Source organism: Myotis yumanensis, unplaced genomic scaffold (assembly GCF_028538775.1).
Source record: "Myotis yumanensis isolate MYYU_CA2020_CCGP unplaced genomic scaffold, mMyoYum1.0.hap1 SCAF_22, whole genome shotgun sequence".
Classification (NCBI taxonomy): Eukaryota; Metazoa; Chordata; class Mammalia; order Chiroptera; family Vespertilionidae; genus Myotis; species Myotis yumanensis.
The window spans coordinates 824,428-839,723 of record NW_027223773.1 but is presented as its reverse complement, the minus strand read 5'-3'; the positions used below and the strand labels follow the sequence as shown (position 1 = coordinate 839,723).

Genomic DNA, 15,296 nt, shown 5'->3' with positions numbered 1-15,296 from the left:
CGGCCCGGGATGAATGAGGGGAGGAAGCGGGGTGCTGGGGGGGGGGCGGGCGCCACGCACCCAGTACAGGACGTCGGTCCAGCCCTCCATGGTGATGCACTGGTACACGGTGAGCATGGAGAAGCCGAAGTTGTCGAAGTGGGTGATGCCGTGGGTTTGGGGCCCCGGCCAGCCGCCCCGGCACTCGCTGCCGTTGATGGTGGCAGGGGCGGCCGGAGCCAGTCCGGGCGCAGGGCGACGGCTTCTCGTTCTCCTCCGTGGGCCACGATGTCTGGAGGCCGCTAGCACCAGTGGACGAGGCGGGGAGAAAAGTTGTGAAAAAGATTGTTTCACGGCCCCGGCCGGCGTGGCCCAGGGGTTGAGCGTCGACCTATGAACCTGGAGGCTGCGGTTCGATTCCCGGCCCAACGGGATGACTCATCTCCTTTCCTGCTCAGGGATCGGGGTGGCTCCTCAGAACTGAGGCCCGTGGTCACCGGGCCCCGGCCGGGCCGCCCTTCCTCCAGGCCCCGGCTCCCCAGACCGGCAAGGCACCTGAGCCCTCAGACCTATCGCTCACGGGCTTCCGAACCCTGGGCGAGTGACCGGATTCTCTCCCCGCCTCAGTGTCCCTCCCTGTGAAATGGGAACAACGCCTTCCTTCGTGGACGATTCCCTAGGAAAGGCAACCCTCGCTCTTGTGGCTTCTTTTTATTCTTTTTATAATATATTTTTATTGATTTCAGAGAGGGAGAGAGAGAGACATCCCTAATGAGAGAGAATCATGGATCGGCCGCCTCCTGCACGCCCCACACTGGGGATGGAGCCCCGCAACCCGGGCCTGTGCCCTGATGGGGACCTCGAACCCTGACCTCTTGGTTCACAGGTCGACGCTCAACCCCTGAGCCACGCCGGCCGGGCTCCTGTGGCGTCTCCATGGCGGCGGCTCCCCCTGAGCTGTCCCGGGACCTCGCCAGCGCCCGCCCCGCCCGCCCGCCCGGCCTCACCGGTCCCGACATAGTAGCAGGTCTTGTGCATCTTGCCTTGAAGAGTTCGAGGCCGATGATGGCGTAGATGATGACCATGAAGAGGACCAGCAGCGCGATGTGGAACAGCGGCAGCATGGCCTTGAAGATGGAGTTGAGCACCACCTGCAGGCCTGGGGGGGCGGGAAGTGGGGGGACACACAGAACGAGGGTCAGCGCCCCGCCCATGGTCGCCCCCCACCCTCCCCCACCCCGGGACCCTCTGGGACTCCCAGGTAGGAGGAGGACCCAGAACCGGGCCAGGGCGCAGGCTGGGGAGCAGGAGGGGGTGCGGGGAGACGGGGCCACCCACTGGGCACCCCCGACACCAGCCGGAGGGGGCGCAGCACGCGGAAGGCTCGCAGCGCCTTGACGTCCAGGCCAGCGCCCTTGCTGCTGAGCGGCGTGGTGTTGCTCTGGATGAGGTTCACCTGCTCCAGGATCACCGTGAAGACCCTGCGGGGGGGTGGGGGGGGCGCGGAGAGGGGGGTCAGGTGAGCCCAGGCCCAGTGCTGGGGGCCCTCGGCGCCCCCTCTGTGCTCAGGGGCAGGGACGGTTTGCCCATGGCTCACGCTGACTCGTAAGGTAACATAGGGGGGGCGGGGGGGAGAGAGAGGAACATCATGTGAGAGAGACACATCCATTGTTGCCTCCTGCATGAGCCCTGACCGGGGCTGGGATGGAGCCTGCAATCCAGGTACGTGCCCTTGGCCAGAATCGAACCCGGGACCCTTCAGTCCGTGGGCCGACGCTCCAACCACTGAGCAACACCAGCTGGGGATGGGCCCCAGCGGTGCCTCCAGCCAGGGCCTGTCCCTCCCTTCCCTGGCCTCCTCGTCTCTCTCTCTCTATGGTCAGACTTCACTGTCCAATAGCCTTTGAAATCCACCCCAAGTCCTCCCTTATGAAACCTGCTTTGGACATCAAACCCTCGGACCCACTGTGCATGGGAACAGCCGAGCCCCCGGACCCACTGTGTGGGGAACAGCCCAGCCCCCGGACCCACTGTGCGGGGAACAGCCAAGCCCCCGGACCCACTGTGCGGGGAACAGCCAAACCCCCCGGACACACTGTGCGGGGGACAGCCCAGCCCCCGGACCCACTGTGCGGGGAACAGCCGAGCCCCCGGACCCACTGTGCGGGGAACAGCCGAGCCCCCGGACCCACTGTGCGGGGACAGCCGAGCCCCCGGACCCACTGTGCGGGGAACAGCCGAGCCCCCGGACCCACTGTGCGGGGACAGCCGAGCCCCCGGACCCACTGTGCGGGGAACAGCCGAGCCCCCCGGACCCACTGTGCGGGGACAGCCCAGCCCCCGGACCCACTGTGCGGGGAACAGCCGAGCCCCCGGACCCACTGTGCGGGGAACAGCCGAGCCCCCGGACCCACTGTGCGGGGGACAGCCGAGCCCCCGGACCCACTGTGCGGGGAACAGCCGAGCCCCCGGACCCACTGTGCGGGGAACAGCCGAGCCCCCGGACCCACTGTGCGGGGACAGCCCAGCCCCCGGACCCACTGTGCGGGAATAGCCGAGCCCCCGGACCCACTGTGCGGGGAACAGCCCAGCCCCCGGACCCACTGTGCGGGGAACAGCCCGAGCCCCCCGGACCCACTGTGCGTGGAACAGCTGAGCCCCCCGGACCCACTGTGCATGGGAACAGCCGAGCCCCCCGGACCCATTGTGCGGGGAACAGCCAAACCCTTGGACCCACTGTGCGTGGAACAGCCAAGCCCCCGGACCCACTGTGCGGGGAACAGCCGAGCCCCCCGGACCCACTGTGCGTGGAACAGCCGAGCCCCCGGACCCACTGTGCGTGGAACAGCTGAGCCCCCGGACCCACTGTGCATGGGAACAGCCGAGCCCCCGGACCCACTGTGCGGGGAACAGCCGAGCCCCCAGACCTACTGTGCGGGGAACAGCTGAGCCCCCGGACCCACTGTGCGGGGACAGCCGAGCCCCCGGACCCACTGTGCGTGGAACAGCTGAGCCCCCGGACCCACTGTGCGTGGAACAGCCGAGCCCCCAGACCTACTGTGCGGGGAACAGCTGAGCCCCCGGACCCACTGTGCATGGGAACAGCCGAGCCCCCAGACCTACTGTGCGGGGAACAGCTGAGCCCCCGGACCCACTGTGCATGGGAACAGCCGAGCCCCCAGACCTACTGTGCGGGGAACAGCTGAGCCCCCGGACCCACTGTGCATGGGAACAGCCGAGCCCCCAGACCTACTGTGCGGGGAACAGCTGAGCCCCCGGACCCACTGTGAGGGGAACAGCCAAACCCTTGGACACACTGTGCGGGGACAGCCGAGGCCCCGGACCCACTGTGCGGGAACAGCCCAGCCCCTGGACCCACTGTGCGGGGACAGCTGAGCCCCCGGACCCACTGTGCGGGAACAGTGCTCTCTTGGGGGCCTGTCTCTGACGCCCTCGGTCTGGGTGCGTGTGTCTGGGGCTCCAGACCGAGGCTGGATGGAGAGGGGTGTTCCCTTCCCCCCGCAGGCTGCTCCCCGGCCCCGAGCCGGGGTCTGTCCTGCCTCTGGGGGGCTGGCCCCTCGGACCCCCCCCTCCAAACCCCTGCCACCCCCCCCCCCCCCGGGCCTCACCCCAGGAAGACGATGATGAAGTCCAGCACGTTCCAGCCGCTGCGCAGGTAGGCGTCGGGGTGGAAGAGGAAGCCGTAGGCGATGATCTTCATGGCGGCCTCGATGGAGAAGACGATGAGGAAGAAGTACTCCAGCTTCTCCTGCGGGGGCGAGCGCGGCCCGTCCGTCCTCTGAGCGTCCCCAGCGCACGCTGCCCTTCCCTCCCCGGCACACTGTTCCCAGCGGCCTCGGGACCTCGGCGCCTGCCTGAATTCCCTCCTCCTCCCCGCACCTCGAGGCCACACAGGCTGGCCCCTCACGGCCCTCGGCCCTCCCTCCGGAGTCATCCCTCCCCAGGCCTCTGCTCACAGTCATGTCGTCCTCTGTTCCCGTGGCCCCGTCGCTAAAATAAATCCCAGGCCCGTTTCTATCCCGTTGGCCTTCCCTCCTACCCACGGAACGATCAGCTCTGTGAAGTGTGGGGACTGTTCGTTATTTTTGGTTTTTTTTTCCTTCTTCTGCCGGGGCCCAGAATTGCGTGAATGAGTCGTCTAGAGCCGGGGGTGGGGAACGTCCGGCCCGTGGGCCCTAGAAGGCCGGTGAAATCAGTTGGTCTGGCTCTGCCAAGGCGAGGGGTGAGCTCACTGTGTGGTTGACCACATACGGCGTGGCTCCGTGGGTGAGCATTGACCTATGGATCAGGAGGTCCCGGTTCGATTCCCGGTCGGGCACAGGCCCGGGTTGCGGGCTCCGTCCCCAGTGTGGGGCGTGCAGGAGGCGGCCGGTCCATGATTCCCTCTCATCATGGATGTTTCTCTCTCTCTCCCTCTCCCTTCCTCTCTGAAATCAATACAAATATATTAATAATAATAAAAGAATATACAGAGCTTTCTTATCAAAAAAAAAGGGGGGGCCACGGTCCCAGGATCCTCCCGACATGCTCTTCAGAGCCGTCCCCTGGAAGGGGTGGGGGTGAGCCTGCTGCCCCGGCCGCACCGCCCACAGGTGTCCGGGCCCCGCCTGGGTCTCCGTGGCCACCTCAGCTTCCAGGTTTGGAAGATGAGCCGCTGGGGATGAGGGAAGCGGCTATATTTAGCCAGATGGACTCCGGCTCCAAAGCCAAGGCCTGAGCGGGTGAACCCTGCCTCCCTGCCCCCACCTCACCCCAGGCCTGGGCTGGGGACCTGGGGTGGGGGGGGAGGGCTGGATGGGGGGGGGAGGGCTGGGCGGGCAGAGGAGCAAAGAGGGGCAGCTTTCCCGAGCCCCTCTGAGCTCAGGTGGGACAGGAGTGGGCGCTCGGGGGCAGCACCTCCTGGAGGTGGACACTGGGGTCCTGGCCACAGATCGGGGGACAGAGGCCCGGGGGGTGGGGGGAGGAGCCGCCGTAGGAGGCGAGCTCGGAGGCGGGGAGGGCACAGCCGGGCAGGGTGCTGGGGTCCCTGTCCACGCTCAGTGGGGGTGGGACAGGCACTGGGTGTCTCTGGGGGGGCGGGCAGTCTAGAGGTGGGGTCTCTGGCCATCTCGCCAGGACTCTTGTGGGGCGGCCCAGCCCCCCGCCTGTGCCCCGCAAGGCCAGCGCTTAGCCCTCCGAGGTGAGCGCAGCCGCCCTGGCACATTCCTGACCCTATAAAAAGGCGCCGGCCTGGATGCCAGAGGCTCGGCCGCAGCCTCTCCCAGGCTGTGCAGCAACCTGAGCCCAGGAAGGTCCCGGGGGCTGGATGCCACCGTGAGGCCCGGGAGGGGCCGCCGCCCCCCCCACCCCCCAACCACCGGGCAGCACCAGGACTGATTGATCACCGTTAGCAAAACTCATCCAGCCCGGCCGGCATGGCTCAGGGGCTGAGCATCGACCTATGACCCAGGAGGTCAGGGTTCAATTCCGGGTCAAGGGCACTTGTCCGGGTTGTGGGCTTGATCCCCAGTAGGGGGCGTGCAGGAGGGGGACAATCCACGATTCTCTGTCATCATTGATGTTTCTCTCTCTCTCTCTCTCTCTCTCTCTCCCTCTCCCTTCCTCTCTGAATTCAATTTAAAAAATATGTATTTTTAAAAAGTATTTGTATGCGCCCTGACCGGTTTGACTCAGTGGATAGAGCATCGGCCTGCGGACTGAAGGGTCCCGGGTTCGATTCCAGTCAAGGGCATGTCCCTTGGTTGCGGGCACATCCCCAGTAGGGAGTGTGCAGGAGGCAGCTGATCGATGTTTCTCTCTCATCGATGTTTCTAACTCTCTATCCCTCTCCCTTCCTCTCTGTAAAAATTAATAAAATATATATTTTTTATAAAAGTATTTCTATGCCTCTGGCTGTGGGTGAGCATGTCCTTCAAGGTAAGCCTGTTTTCTCTCCCCTAATCCATAGTGAGGGGGGAGGAGGCGGGGCCCCGATTCAGACCGTCCCTCCAGCTGTGTGTGTGTGTGGTTCCATCATGTGTTACAGACGGGGCAAGGATAAAGGGGTGCAGAACCCCAAAAGGCCCTCTGCTGCCCGTCCTCGGTGGGAAGGGCTCCCCTGAGTCTCACCAGGAAGGGACACGGGCGCTCGGCCCCATCGCTCACTGGCTGAGCCCCTGAGCCTCAGTTTCTGCATCTGTGAAATGGGACTTCTCTGTGGGGCTGTGCTGGGAGGTGCTGGCCCAGTGCGCCCCCTGGAGGGCAGGTGACAACATTACCGAGTCAAGGAGAGCCGCCGAGCCGGTGAGAAGGCCTGCAGGTGGTTTGGGGTTCCCTAGCCTTGGGGGTCCCAGGCACGCAGCCCGCCTGGGGGAGGGGGCCCCAGCCCGGCGCAGGCCCAGGGCGGGGGCGGGAGGGAGGGCCGCTCACCAGGCCGACGTTCAGCGAGTTGTTGTCATCCTCGGGCATCGGCAGGTACACGGCCAGGGCCACGCAGTTGGCGAAGATGGTCAGTAAGATGATCGTCTCGAAGGGTCTGGGGCCCGGGTTAAGGACAGCCCCCGAGGGAGGCGCGGGTGTGCAGGGGGAAGGGTCAGAGGGCGCCGAGGCTCAGCCTGGAGGAGGTTGTAAGGCCCGGCTGCGGAGGGAGGCCTGGTCCCCGCTCTCCCGGGAGCAGGGAACTCACTCGCAGCTCTGGTCCAGGCGCCTCAGCTTTTAGGGAGTCTTAGGGCTCCTCTCTCAGCATCTGCCCCCCAGCCTCACCTGCCCGCTCCCCGGAGCCATGAATTTCTGAGATTCTGGCCAGACCACGGGGGAGGGGCTCCCTCGGAGAAATGGGGCTGATGGGGGACAGGCCAGGTGCCTGCAGAGCCCGACCGGGAAAGGGGGGGGTGGGCAGGTGACACCCGAACCTCGGAGCCTGAGGAAGGAGGGGCTGACCAGCCCCTGGACCGGCACCCCCAGATCCCCGCATCCCCGCAGACACGCGCCCCTGAATAACCGTCTCCCGGAGGCAGCCCAGGCCGGGCCAGGGAGGGGTTGCTGAGGGAAGAGAGCGGGGGAGGGCCCGCCCGGCGTGGCTCCGTGGCTGAGGGTCGACCTGTGAACCAGGAGGTCACGGTTCCATTCCCATCAGGGCACAGGCCCGGGTTGCGGGCTCCATCCCCAGTGTGGGGCGGGCGGGAGGCAGCCGATCCATGATTCTCTCTCATGGGTGTTTCTATCTCTCTATTCCTCTCCCTTCCTCTTTCTCTAAAAAAAAAAATCAATAAAAACATATATTTTAAAAAGAGAAAGAAGGAGGGCGGGGGTGGGAGGCCCATTGTGTAGCTGCCTTGGCTGGCCGCTCCGTTCCCCAGGGGCTGCAGGTGCTGAGCAGGGAGAGAGCCCCCCCACACCCCAGGAGGGAAGAGATCCTGCCTCAGACCAGACCTGAGCAGACCCGCGAGGCAGGGAGGTCGGCCTGGGGGACTGGATGGGGTGCGAGCAGCCGTGGGGGCAGGGCTGGCTCTGACCCCAACGATTCCAACCTGGGCCCCCGTTCTCCGTGTCTGTCTCTTCGCCCTTCCTCCCGGGGACAGCTGGCCGGAGCCTGGCTCCCAGACCCTTTAGAAAAATCTCAACTATTCCCGACCCTCCCTGACAGTCCTCCGCCGGCCGCCTCCCCCCTCCCCCAAGTAACCCAGACACCCCCTCGCTCTTCCTCCCAGAGCCCATGCCACACAAGAGGGGCCTCCAGCCCCCCAGGTCCAGTGGGGTGCGCCCTGCGCCTGGCCGCCTGGTCCCCGCACCCCCCCACTCCCAGCGGCGGCTCCTGCTCAGCTCTCGTGTGCCTCCCCCCCCCCTCTCCCCTCCCATCAAGGGGAAGGTTTCCTTGCAGGCCCCCCCCACTCTACTCTCCCCCATCCTCGCTCAGAAAGGAGGCTGCTGCTTCAGAAATCTGAGGGGAGCCCTGGGACGCTGTGGACAACAGCCCGGAAAGCGCCCCACCTCGCCACAGCCGGTCAGGGGGCGTCACCAGGCCCCCCAGATCTCCCCCCCCACCTCCACCCCCCCAGGCCTTCCTTCCGGCGGCTCCTCCGGGACAGCCACCCGTCTCCAAGTCCCCATCTCCCGGCCCCCGAGCGTGGTCCGTGGCCACCCTCCCTCGCCCGCGTTGCACACGCGGCCGCCTGCCCCCGGGCGCGGATACTTCCACTCGACGATGCTGATGCAGGCCTTCCGCAGCGGGTTCTCCAGCGTCAGGCACAGCAGGGCCCGGGGCGGCCGCGGCAGGACCTCGGGGGCCGGCTTCTTGGGCGGCTTCTTCCTCTGGCTCTCGTCCTGGGGGGAGGCCGGCTCCATGCTCCCGGCGGCCGGCTCTCCGGCTCCCCGCCCGGCAGCCCTCTCCTCCCTGCGTCCCCGGTGCCCTCGCCCTGGCGTGGGGACTGGCCGAGGGGACTGGCCGCAGTGTGCAGGGCCAGCGGGGTGGGGCGGGAGGATTACTCTCCGCTCCCCGGGAGTAAAATTAGCCCCTGAAGCCAGGCAGCTGTCACTCCTCCCAGCCCGCAGCCGCTCCCTAGCTCCCTAGGCTGCCCCGGGGCGGCTGGGGGTGGGGTGGCCGCCAGCAGGGCCCGGGGTGGGCAGTGGGGGACGGGATGGAGGGTCGAGGCTGGCGAGACCTCAGGAAGGGCGGACCCCGATACAGACACACACACCCCCCTCTCCTGACAGACTGGCTCCCTTGTGCCAAGATGAGCTCTACAGGCCCAAGCCCCATGACGCTGCCCAGCAAAGGTGAGGGGGGCCCTCAGCGCCAGGAACAGCCCCCTCCCACCGCAGCCCCGCCCCCTCGGGGAAGGGAACCTCTGCAGGCAGGTGGAGGCCCCCTGGGCACAGCCCCTGCCACACCCCAAGGTGCTGTCTGCTTTGTGTCCCCTCCCCTCTGACTGTGCGAGGGTTGAGGGCTTTCTCTTGGGGACTCTGCCGCCCCCCCCCCCCAGCCCTGTCCCTGGGGGGCGTGTGCTCAGCTTAAAGGGTGGTGGAGAGCACCCCACGCCCCACACCCCACAGCTAGTGCCACGACGGAGTGGGAAGGAGAGAGAGACAGGGCACACGAGGGCAGACTGTGGTCCAGGCATCAGAACTCAACAAGTATTTTATTTCATCCTTCGGTGCCAGCGGTGCCGATCTGCCCACTCGGTGCCATGGCCAGAGGCCCAGCTGGGGAGCGAAGGCAGGCGGAGGCCACGCTGGGGGTGGAGGACGGGACAGCGCCCTCCATCAGGGAGGCCAGAGAGGGCCACTTAGGGGTGCGTGTGTGTGCGCGCGCGTGCGTGTGTGTGTGTGTGTGTGTCTGTGTGTGTGTGTGTGTGTGTGTGTGTGTGTCTGTGTGTCTGTGTGCGCGCGCGCGCAGACCAGCTCCCAGAGGGCGCGGTGTTTGAGGCCACCTTGTGGCGCGCGGGGCAGGCGCATCTGAACCTGAGCGCGACTCGCCTCCTGGGGCCTCGCAGACGCAGACTGTGACCCAGAGGGCGGCGAGGTCGGCGAGGGCGGCGCCGTGCACACCCCGGAGCTGGGCCCCAGCTTTCCACTCGCGAGGCAGAAGCGGAGGCGGAGCCAGTCCCCGGGTGACGGTCCAGGGCGCCCTCCTGCGGGCTGTGGCCGGCGCGGCTGGCGGGCTTCCCCGGGCCCGGCGCCCCTGCTCCTCCGTCCGCGTTGGCCCCTCGCACACGCTCAGCCGGCGAGGAGAGGCGGGCGGTGGCGGAGACGGAGGGGTCCTAGGCGCGGAGAGCGCGCATCTCCGAGGGTCTGGGCACTGCGCGCCCCTGCGCACCGCAGTCACTGCCTGGACGCCTCGGGCTCCGGGCCCGGCGAGGCGGGGAGGCGGGCGCCCCCGGGCGGCGGGGCGTCGCGCGGGGGCTCGGGCCGCGGGGGGCCGTCGGGCGCGCGCAGCAGCTCCTGCAGGTGCCGGATGTAGCGGATGGCGGCGCGCAGCGTCTCCACTTTGCTCAGCCGCCGCTCGGCCAGCGCGCGCGGCAGGTGCCCGCGGAGGCGCGCGTAGCCCTCGTTCACGCAGCGCACGCGGTGCCGCTCGCGCTCGTTGCGCTTGTGGACGAAGGCGGGCTCGAAGGCGCCGTCGTAGGCGCCCAGGGCGCCGGGCCCGGGCGCGCAGGGGAACAGGCCGGCGTAGGCGGCGGCGGCGGCGCCCGGGAGCAGCAGGAAGGGCACGGCGCCCGGGGGCTCCGCGGGCAGGGGCGCGGGCCGGGGCGGGGGCGCTGGCCCCAGCTGCAGGCCGCCGCCGGGGGGCGCCGTGGGGCCCCGCTCCATCAGCGCCCGGCAGAAGTGACCGTTCATGGTCTGTGGTCCACGGTTCATGGCGCCGCGGGGCGCTGCGCCCAGGGCCAGACCCTCCCCGAACCGCCCCCGCTCGGGGTCTGCGCGTCCCCACCGCGGGGGCGCGTCACATCGCCAGCAGCCGCTCGGGGGTTCCAGGACTGGTTAGGGGCTCTCTGCGCTCTGTGGGGGGGTTGCCGCGGTCCCCCTAAGGGGCGCCATCGCTGCGGACCAGGGGGGCGCCTCCGGGCAGAGGCTCAGCGCGCACAGGCTAGGACCCAGCCCGGAGCCAGGACTCGGGCCCGCACCCTCCTCCGCGGGCCATGGGCACCCGCCTCGCCGGCAGCCCCGCGCGGGCGCCTCCCGCGGGCGCGAACCCTGCGGCTCTGCGCCGGGGCCACGGCTCTGGGGCCTGGTTCCTCGCTGGCTCCTCGCGGCGCGTTGGAGACCCCAGGCCGCTTGGGGCGTCGGGAACTGACCGCCGATGCTAGGCCTGTGCCTGAGGGTCCCGGAGAACCGTCCTAAACAAGAGGAACGGACAGACACACGGACACACGGGTTAGGCGAGGCCCGCGATGACGGCCGGGTCACCCCACCCTCGAATGGGGTGTCGCAGGCTTTGTCGGGGGGGGGGGTGGAGCGCCTGCTGAAGGCGAGACCCTAGAGCAGGGGTCCCGGCCCTGCGGTCCCCTCCTGTGGACGCCTCTCCGAGTGGCGCCCACCGACGGAGGGAAGTACCCCCCCACAGGAGGGCAGGGCCCCTGAGAATCGGAGGACAAACAGCATGCCCCGCACCTGCCCGGCCTGGCGTAGGGACGGTGCCAGCCGTGCCATGTCCCTGGGGAGCGGGGAGGCGTCTTACCCCTGGCACCTTCCAGGGCCTCCCACCCGGGGGGCGCACGGGCCCCTTGTTGAGTTGCCACGGAAATTCAGTGCTGCCTGGCCGTATTGCTCAGTGGTTGGCGTCAACCTATGAACCCGGAGGTCAGGGTTCGATTCCCATCAGTGCACCTGCCCGGGTTGTGGGCTCAATCCCCAGTAGGGGGCGTGCAGGAGGCAGCCGATCAGTAATTCTCATTGATGTCTCTCTCCCTCTCCCTTCCTCTCTGAAATCAATAAAAAATATATTTTTAAAAATAAATAAATCCTGATTCCTGTGGGAGGGGCGTCCCTCGCAGGTTCCGATGCCCGCGCTGTAGGTGAGGGTCCGCTCTGGTGGGGGAGGCGCCGGGTGCCCTGGGGGTGTCCCTAGGGGGTGACCATGGGAATCAGGCTGAGTCCAGCGCCAGGAGCGGCGCCCCTGGGAACCTGACGAGGAGCCCCTTTGCCTCAGTCCCCCCCCCCCCCCCCCCCCCCCCCAAAGCCTGGCAGGACCAGGTCCGTCCTCACAGACCAATGGACTGGGCAGAACCGGTGGCCAACAGCGCCACCGTGTGTCCGTGAGGAGCAGTGGCAGCAGATGATGGAATTCCAGGTCCAGGCCTGGGGAGCAGGGGGGCGGGGGGCATGGAGGTTTGAACCCCACGTTCTAACTGCCCGTGGAGTCCCCAGGTCTTCGGGGGACACTGAGGCGGCACCTGGGGGGAGCGGAGTTTGCCAACGAGGCGGGGCAGCCTTGGGAAGCGCTCCTAGGGGCGCTGAGACCCTGGTGTGGCCACCAAAGGCCACAGACAGCGCCCCCCCCCCCCCCCCCCCGTTGCCCGGGAAACAGCGCTGATGCCCACGCCCAGCGGCTGCCCACGGTCACCTGTCCTGGGCGAAGCCCACAGGGAAATTCCACACCCACGGGCTTGGTTTTCTCTCCTCAGGCCTCTAAGGACAGGGTAAGGGAAATGGTGGAACGGATTCCGCGTGGGCCCTACTCCCGCCCATGCCCCCATTTCGGGCTCCATCCCCAGTGTGGGGCGTGCAGGAGGCACCGATCCATGATTCCCTCTCATCATTGATGCTTCTATCTCTCTCCCTCTCCCTTCCTCTCTGAAATCAATAAAATATATTTAAGCCCTGACCGGTTTGGCTCAGTGGATAGAGCGTCGGCCTGCGGACTGAAGGGTCCCGGGTTCGATTCCAGTCAAGGGCATGTACCTGGGTTGCGGGCACATCCCCAGTAGGAGGTGTGCAGGAGACGGCTGATCGATGTTTCTCTCTCATTGATGTTTCTAACTCTCTATCCCTCTCCCTTCCTCTCTGTAAAAAATCAATAAAATATATTTTAAATATATATATATTTAAAAACAAAAAATACCAGGAGATGGTTGTATAGTCCCAACTCTGTGCTGGACACGCATCTACGCTCAGGTGACTCCCACGGGGCAGACGCTGGTGCTGAGCCTGTACCAGCGGATGGGATGGAGCCCAGACCAGCAGATGGCCTTGGTCCCCCGGCCGCTCAGGGACGGAGCTGGGCCCTGACCCTGGCCGTCGGCCCTGGAGGCTGTGCCCCTGCCTCCCTCGGACGCTGCACCTCTCAGCCGTCTCCCTCAGCCGCACGCAGCCCAGCTGCCCCGGCCTCCACGCTCTGCATGTCCGCTCCTGTCCAGGGATCCCTGGCGGGTGTCCACCTGGAAAAGCTGCTCTAGTCTCCGGGGCCTGTGTCCGTGGGCAGGTCCACGGCCCGTGCCTGCCACCGCCCGGCTCAGCCCCTCTCCAGCCTGCGGGCCAGGCTGCTCGGCTTCCTCTGGGAGCCAAGCCTCCCCGGTGATTGAGCCCCAGCAAAGGCGTTCCCGGCCTCGCATCCCGGCCGCCACCTGTGTGCGGTTACCTTCTGGGCTGGCTCCGCCAGCGCTCGGCCTGTGGACTCGGGTGGGGACGGCGGGGTCTCCGTGCCTCCGCCTGGCCCGGCTCCTCGCAGCCTCTGCCCCGGTCCCCCGCGGCCCAGGAGCCAGGTACGCTCTACCTGCCGGAGCTTCAAACGCGAGGCGACACACCCAGAAGGGGAGGGCGGAGGGCAGGGGGCTCCTCTGATCTGGGACCCGCCCCGAGGGGGAGAGAGGGCCGCTCCTGGCCTCCTGATTGGCCCCCTGAGCCCCTGCAGGGGCAGGTGGGGACGCGGTGCCCCAGGGTACTGCCCGCGAGTGCCCAGGAGGGATGGCCCCCGGGGAGGGGAAGGTGTGGGGTGGAGCCGAGAGTGTGCGGGGCAGGAAAACAGGGGTATCGCGTGGGGGAAGCCCCAGGTGTGGGAGCCGCTCTGAGTAGCTCCGACGATGCCAGCCTGGGTGTCAGGGGCTGGGAGGTGACCCCTGGGTGCTCCCGGCTGGACCGGGACCAGGAGGCTGCAGTGTCGGGTCCCCTTGGCATCTGGTCTGAGCCCCGTGGCCCCATGGGGAGCCCGGGACGGAGGCAGCGGACAGAGGGGGTCTCGATTGGGACCCAACCAGCACACGGCCCAAGTCCTCCCAGAGTTCCTGCCCCAGCCAATGGCACTTAGCGTTCGGCTAATATTTTCTTTGAAATTCTCTCTCTCTCTCTATATATATATATATTTATTGATGTCAGAGAGGAAGGGAGAGATGGAAACATCAATGATGAGAGAGAATCATGGATTGGCTGCCTCCTGCGAGCCCCACACTGGGGACCGAGCCTGCAACCCGGGCATGTGCCCTGACCGGGAATCGAACCGTGACCTCCTGGTTCACAGGTCGACGCTCAGCCATTCGGCCGGGCTAGTATTTCCTGTACATACACTCGGCCCCCTTTACTCGTCCTTCACATGACTACCCACCAGGCCTGCAGGGATGTGCTAACAACCCTGGTTTTTCTAATGCTCATGGAGACAGGAGCATGACCATCAGAGTTACCAGTGCTGGTCCGGGCACCCGCCACCTGCAGGTGTGAGCCCCACTGCGTTTAACCTCCCCACTCTTGGTCGGGAGAAACTGAGGCACAGGGAGCAGACCCGCTGCTCCAGGTCAGTCAGTGGTCCAGGCGGGACCAGGGCTCCTAGCTCGCAGCTAGAGCCCTGCCCTCGATGTCCGCCCTGATCGAGGAGCCGGCACTCTCAGCCAGCTCAGCTCCATGCCTGGGGATGCCAGGGGCCAAGACGCCCTGCATCGTAACCCCCCTCACAGCGCAGGAGGTCCGCCTGGGTGAGCACCTGTGCCCAGGGGTCCACCAACCCCCCTCAGGGGCTTGCAGGGCCCCCCGTCCCTCCTGCCAATTGGTGCTGGAGCCACAGGCCAGAGGGGCAGGAGGTCAGGGCCTCGATGAGGAACTCGAGCCTGGGAAGGTGGGGAGCCACGGACGGTTCTGTAGGGGGGGGGGGGAACGTGAGCTCCAGTGGCCCCTAGACCGGCAGTGGCCCCCGGGAACGGTGAGGACAGGGATGGGACCGTGGGGACTGGGCGGAGGAGACGGGAGAGGACGCACTGCTCGGCCACCGGGAGGGGCAGCGCTGGGACCTGTGAGGGAGGACAGGGGATGGCAGACGAGCGCCTGCGGGTTTCAGGGGAACAACTTGGTGGGGACGGTGCACCCCGTTCAGATAAACATGAAAGCCAGGCAGAGGCGAGGCGAGTCTCGGACACGCATTGTGCTGGGCTCCGGGCACCGGGTGGGGGTGGGGGTGGCGGCGTCCAGCCGAGGGCAGGAGAGCAGGTGGCCAGGCCCGGAGCGCGGGTCGGGTCTGGGCGGAGGCAGAGATTCCGGCACCGACCCGGGAACCTCGGGGCCCCACCATCAACTCGGCGCCCTCGCTGTGTCCCTCGCCGGCTGGGGGGCCACCCGTCTCTGCCCCCTTGAGCGTCTCTGCCCCCTTGAGTGTGTGCTCCTGGCTCTGAACTTGGTCAAATCTCTGCAACTAGAACCCCCGCCTCCCCAGGGCCCCGCCCGGGCCTGCATGTGAGGGTCTCGGGGCAGACGCCCTCGGACATGCGGGGGACAGACCCGATGGCTGGTCCCCCCGGCGCTGTCTCTGCCTGGGCCCCGGACACCCCGCTCGGCCCTTCCTGGTGGACGGAGGTGCCAGCACTGGGGCCTCTGCCGGCTCCGGCCCGGGGAGCGGCTCT

The 15,296-nt window shown here is 67.2% G+C and overlaps 2 protein-coding genes across 2 annotated transcripts in view; both read right to left on the bottom strand.

Annotated features, from left to right (window-relative positions):
- Positions 1–8,458, bottom strand: part of CACNA1S (calcium voltage-gated channel subunit alpha1 S) — a 30,177-nt gene extending 21,719 nt beyond the window's left edge. The window contains 9 exon segments of the mRNA XM_070401456.1: positions 61–201; positions 203–259; positions 261–271; positions 987–1,025; positions 1,028–1,138; positions 1,318–1,460; positions 3,609–3,748; positions 6,409–6,514; positions 8,171–8,458. Coding sequence (XP_070257557.1) covers positions 61–201; positions 203–259; positions 261–271; positions 987–1,025; positions 1,028–1,138; positions 1,318–1,460; positions 3,609–3,748; positions 6,409–6,514; positions 8,171–8,322 — 900 coding nt within the window. The 5' untranslated portion in view covers positions 8,323–8,458.
- Positions 8,459–9,798: 1,340 nt separating this feature from the next.
- Positions 9,799–10,314, bottom strand: ASCL5 (achaete-scute family bHLH transcription factor 5). Its single transcript, XM_070401455.1, has one exon. It carries the CDS (start codon positions 10,312–10,314, stop codon positions 9,799–9,801), a length of 516 nt encoding a protein of 171 aa, XP_070257556.1.
- Positions 10,315–15,296: the final 4,982 nt, after the last annotated feature.

Bases quoted from the DNA above. Each gene is read 5' to 3' on its own strand.
- ASCL5 (XM_070401455.1), bottom strand. From the start codon at position 10,314: ATGAACGGTCACTTCTGCCGGGCGCTGATGGAGCGGGGCCCCACGGCG.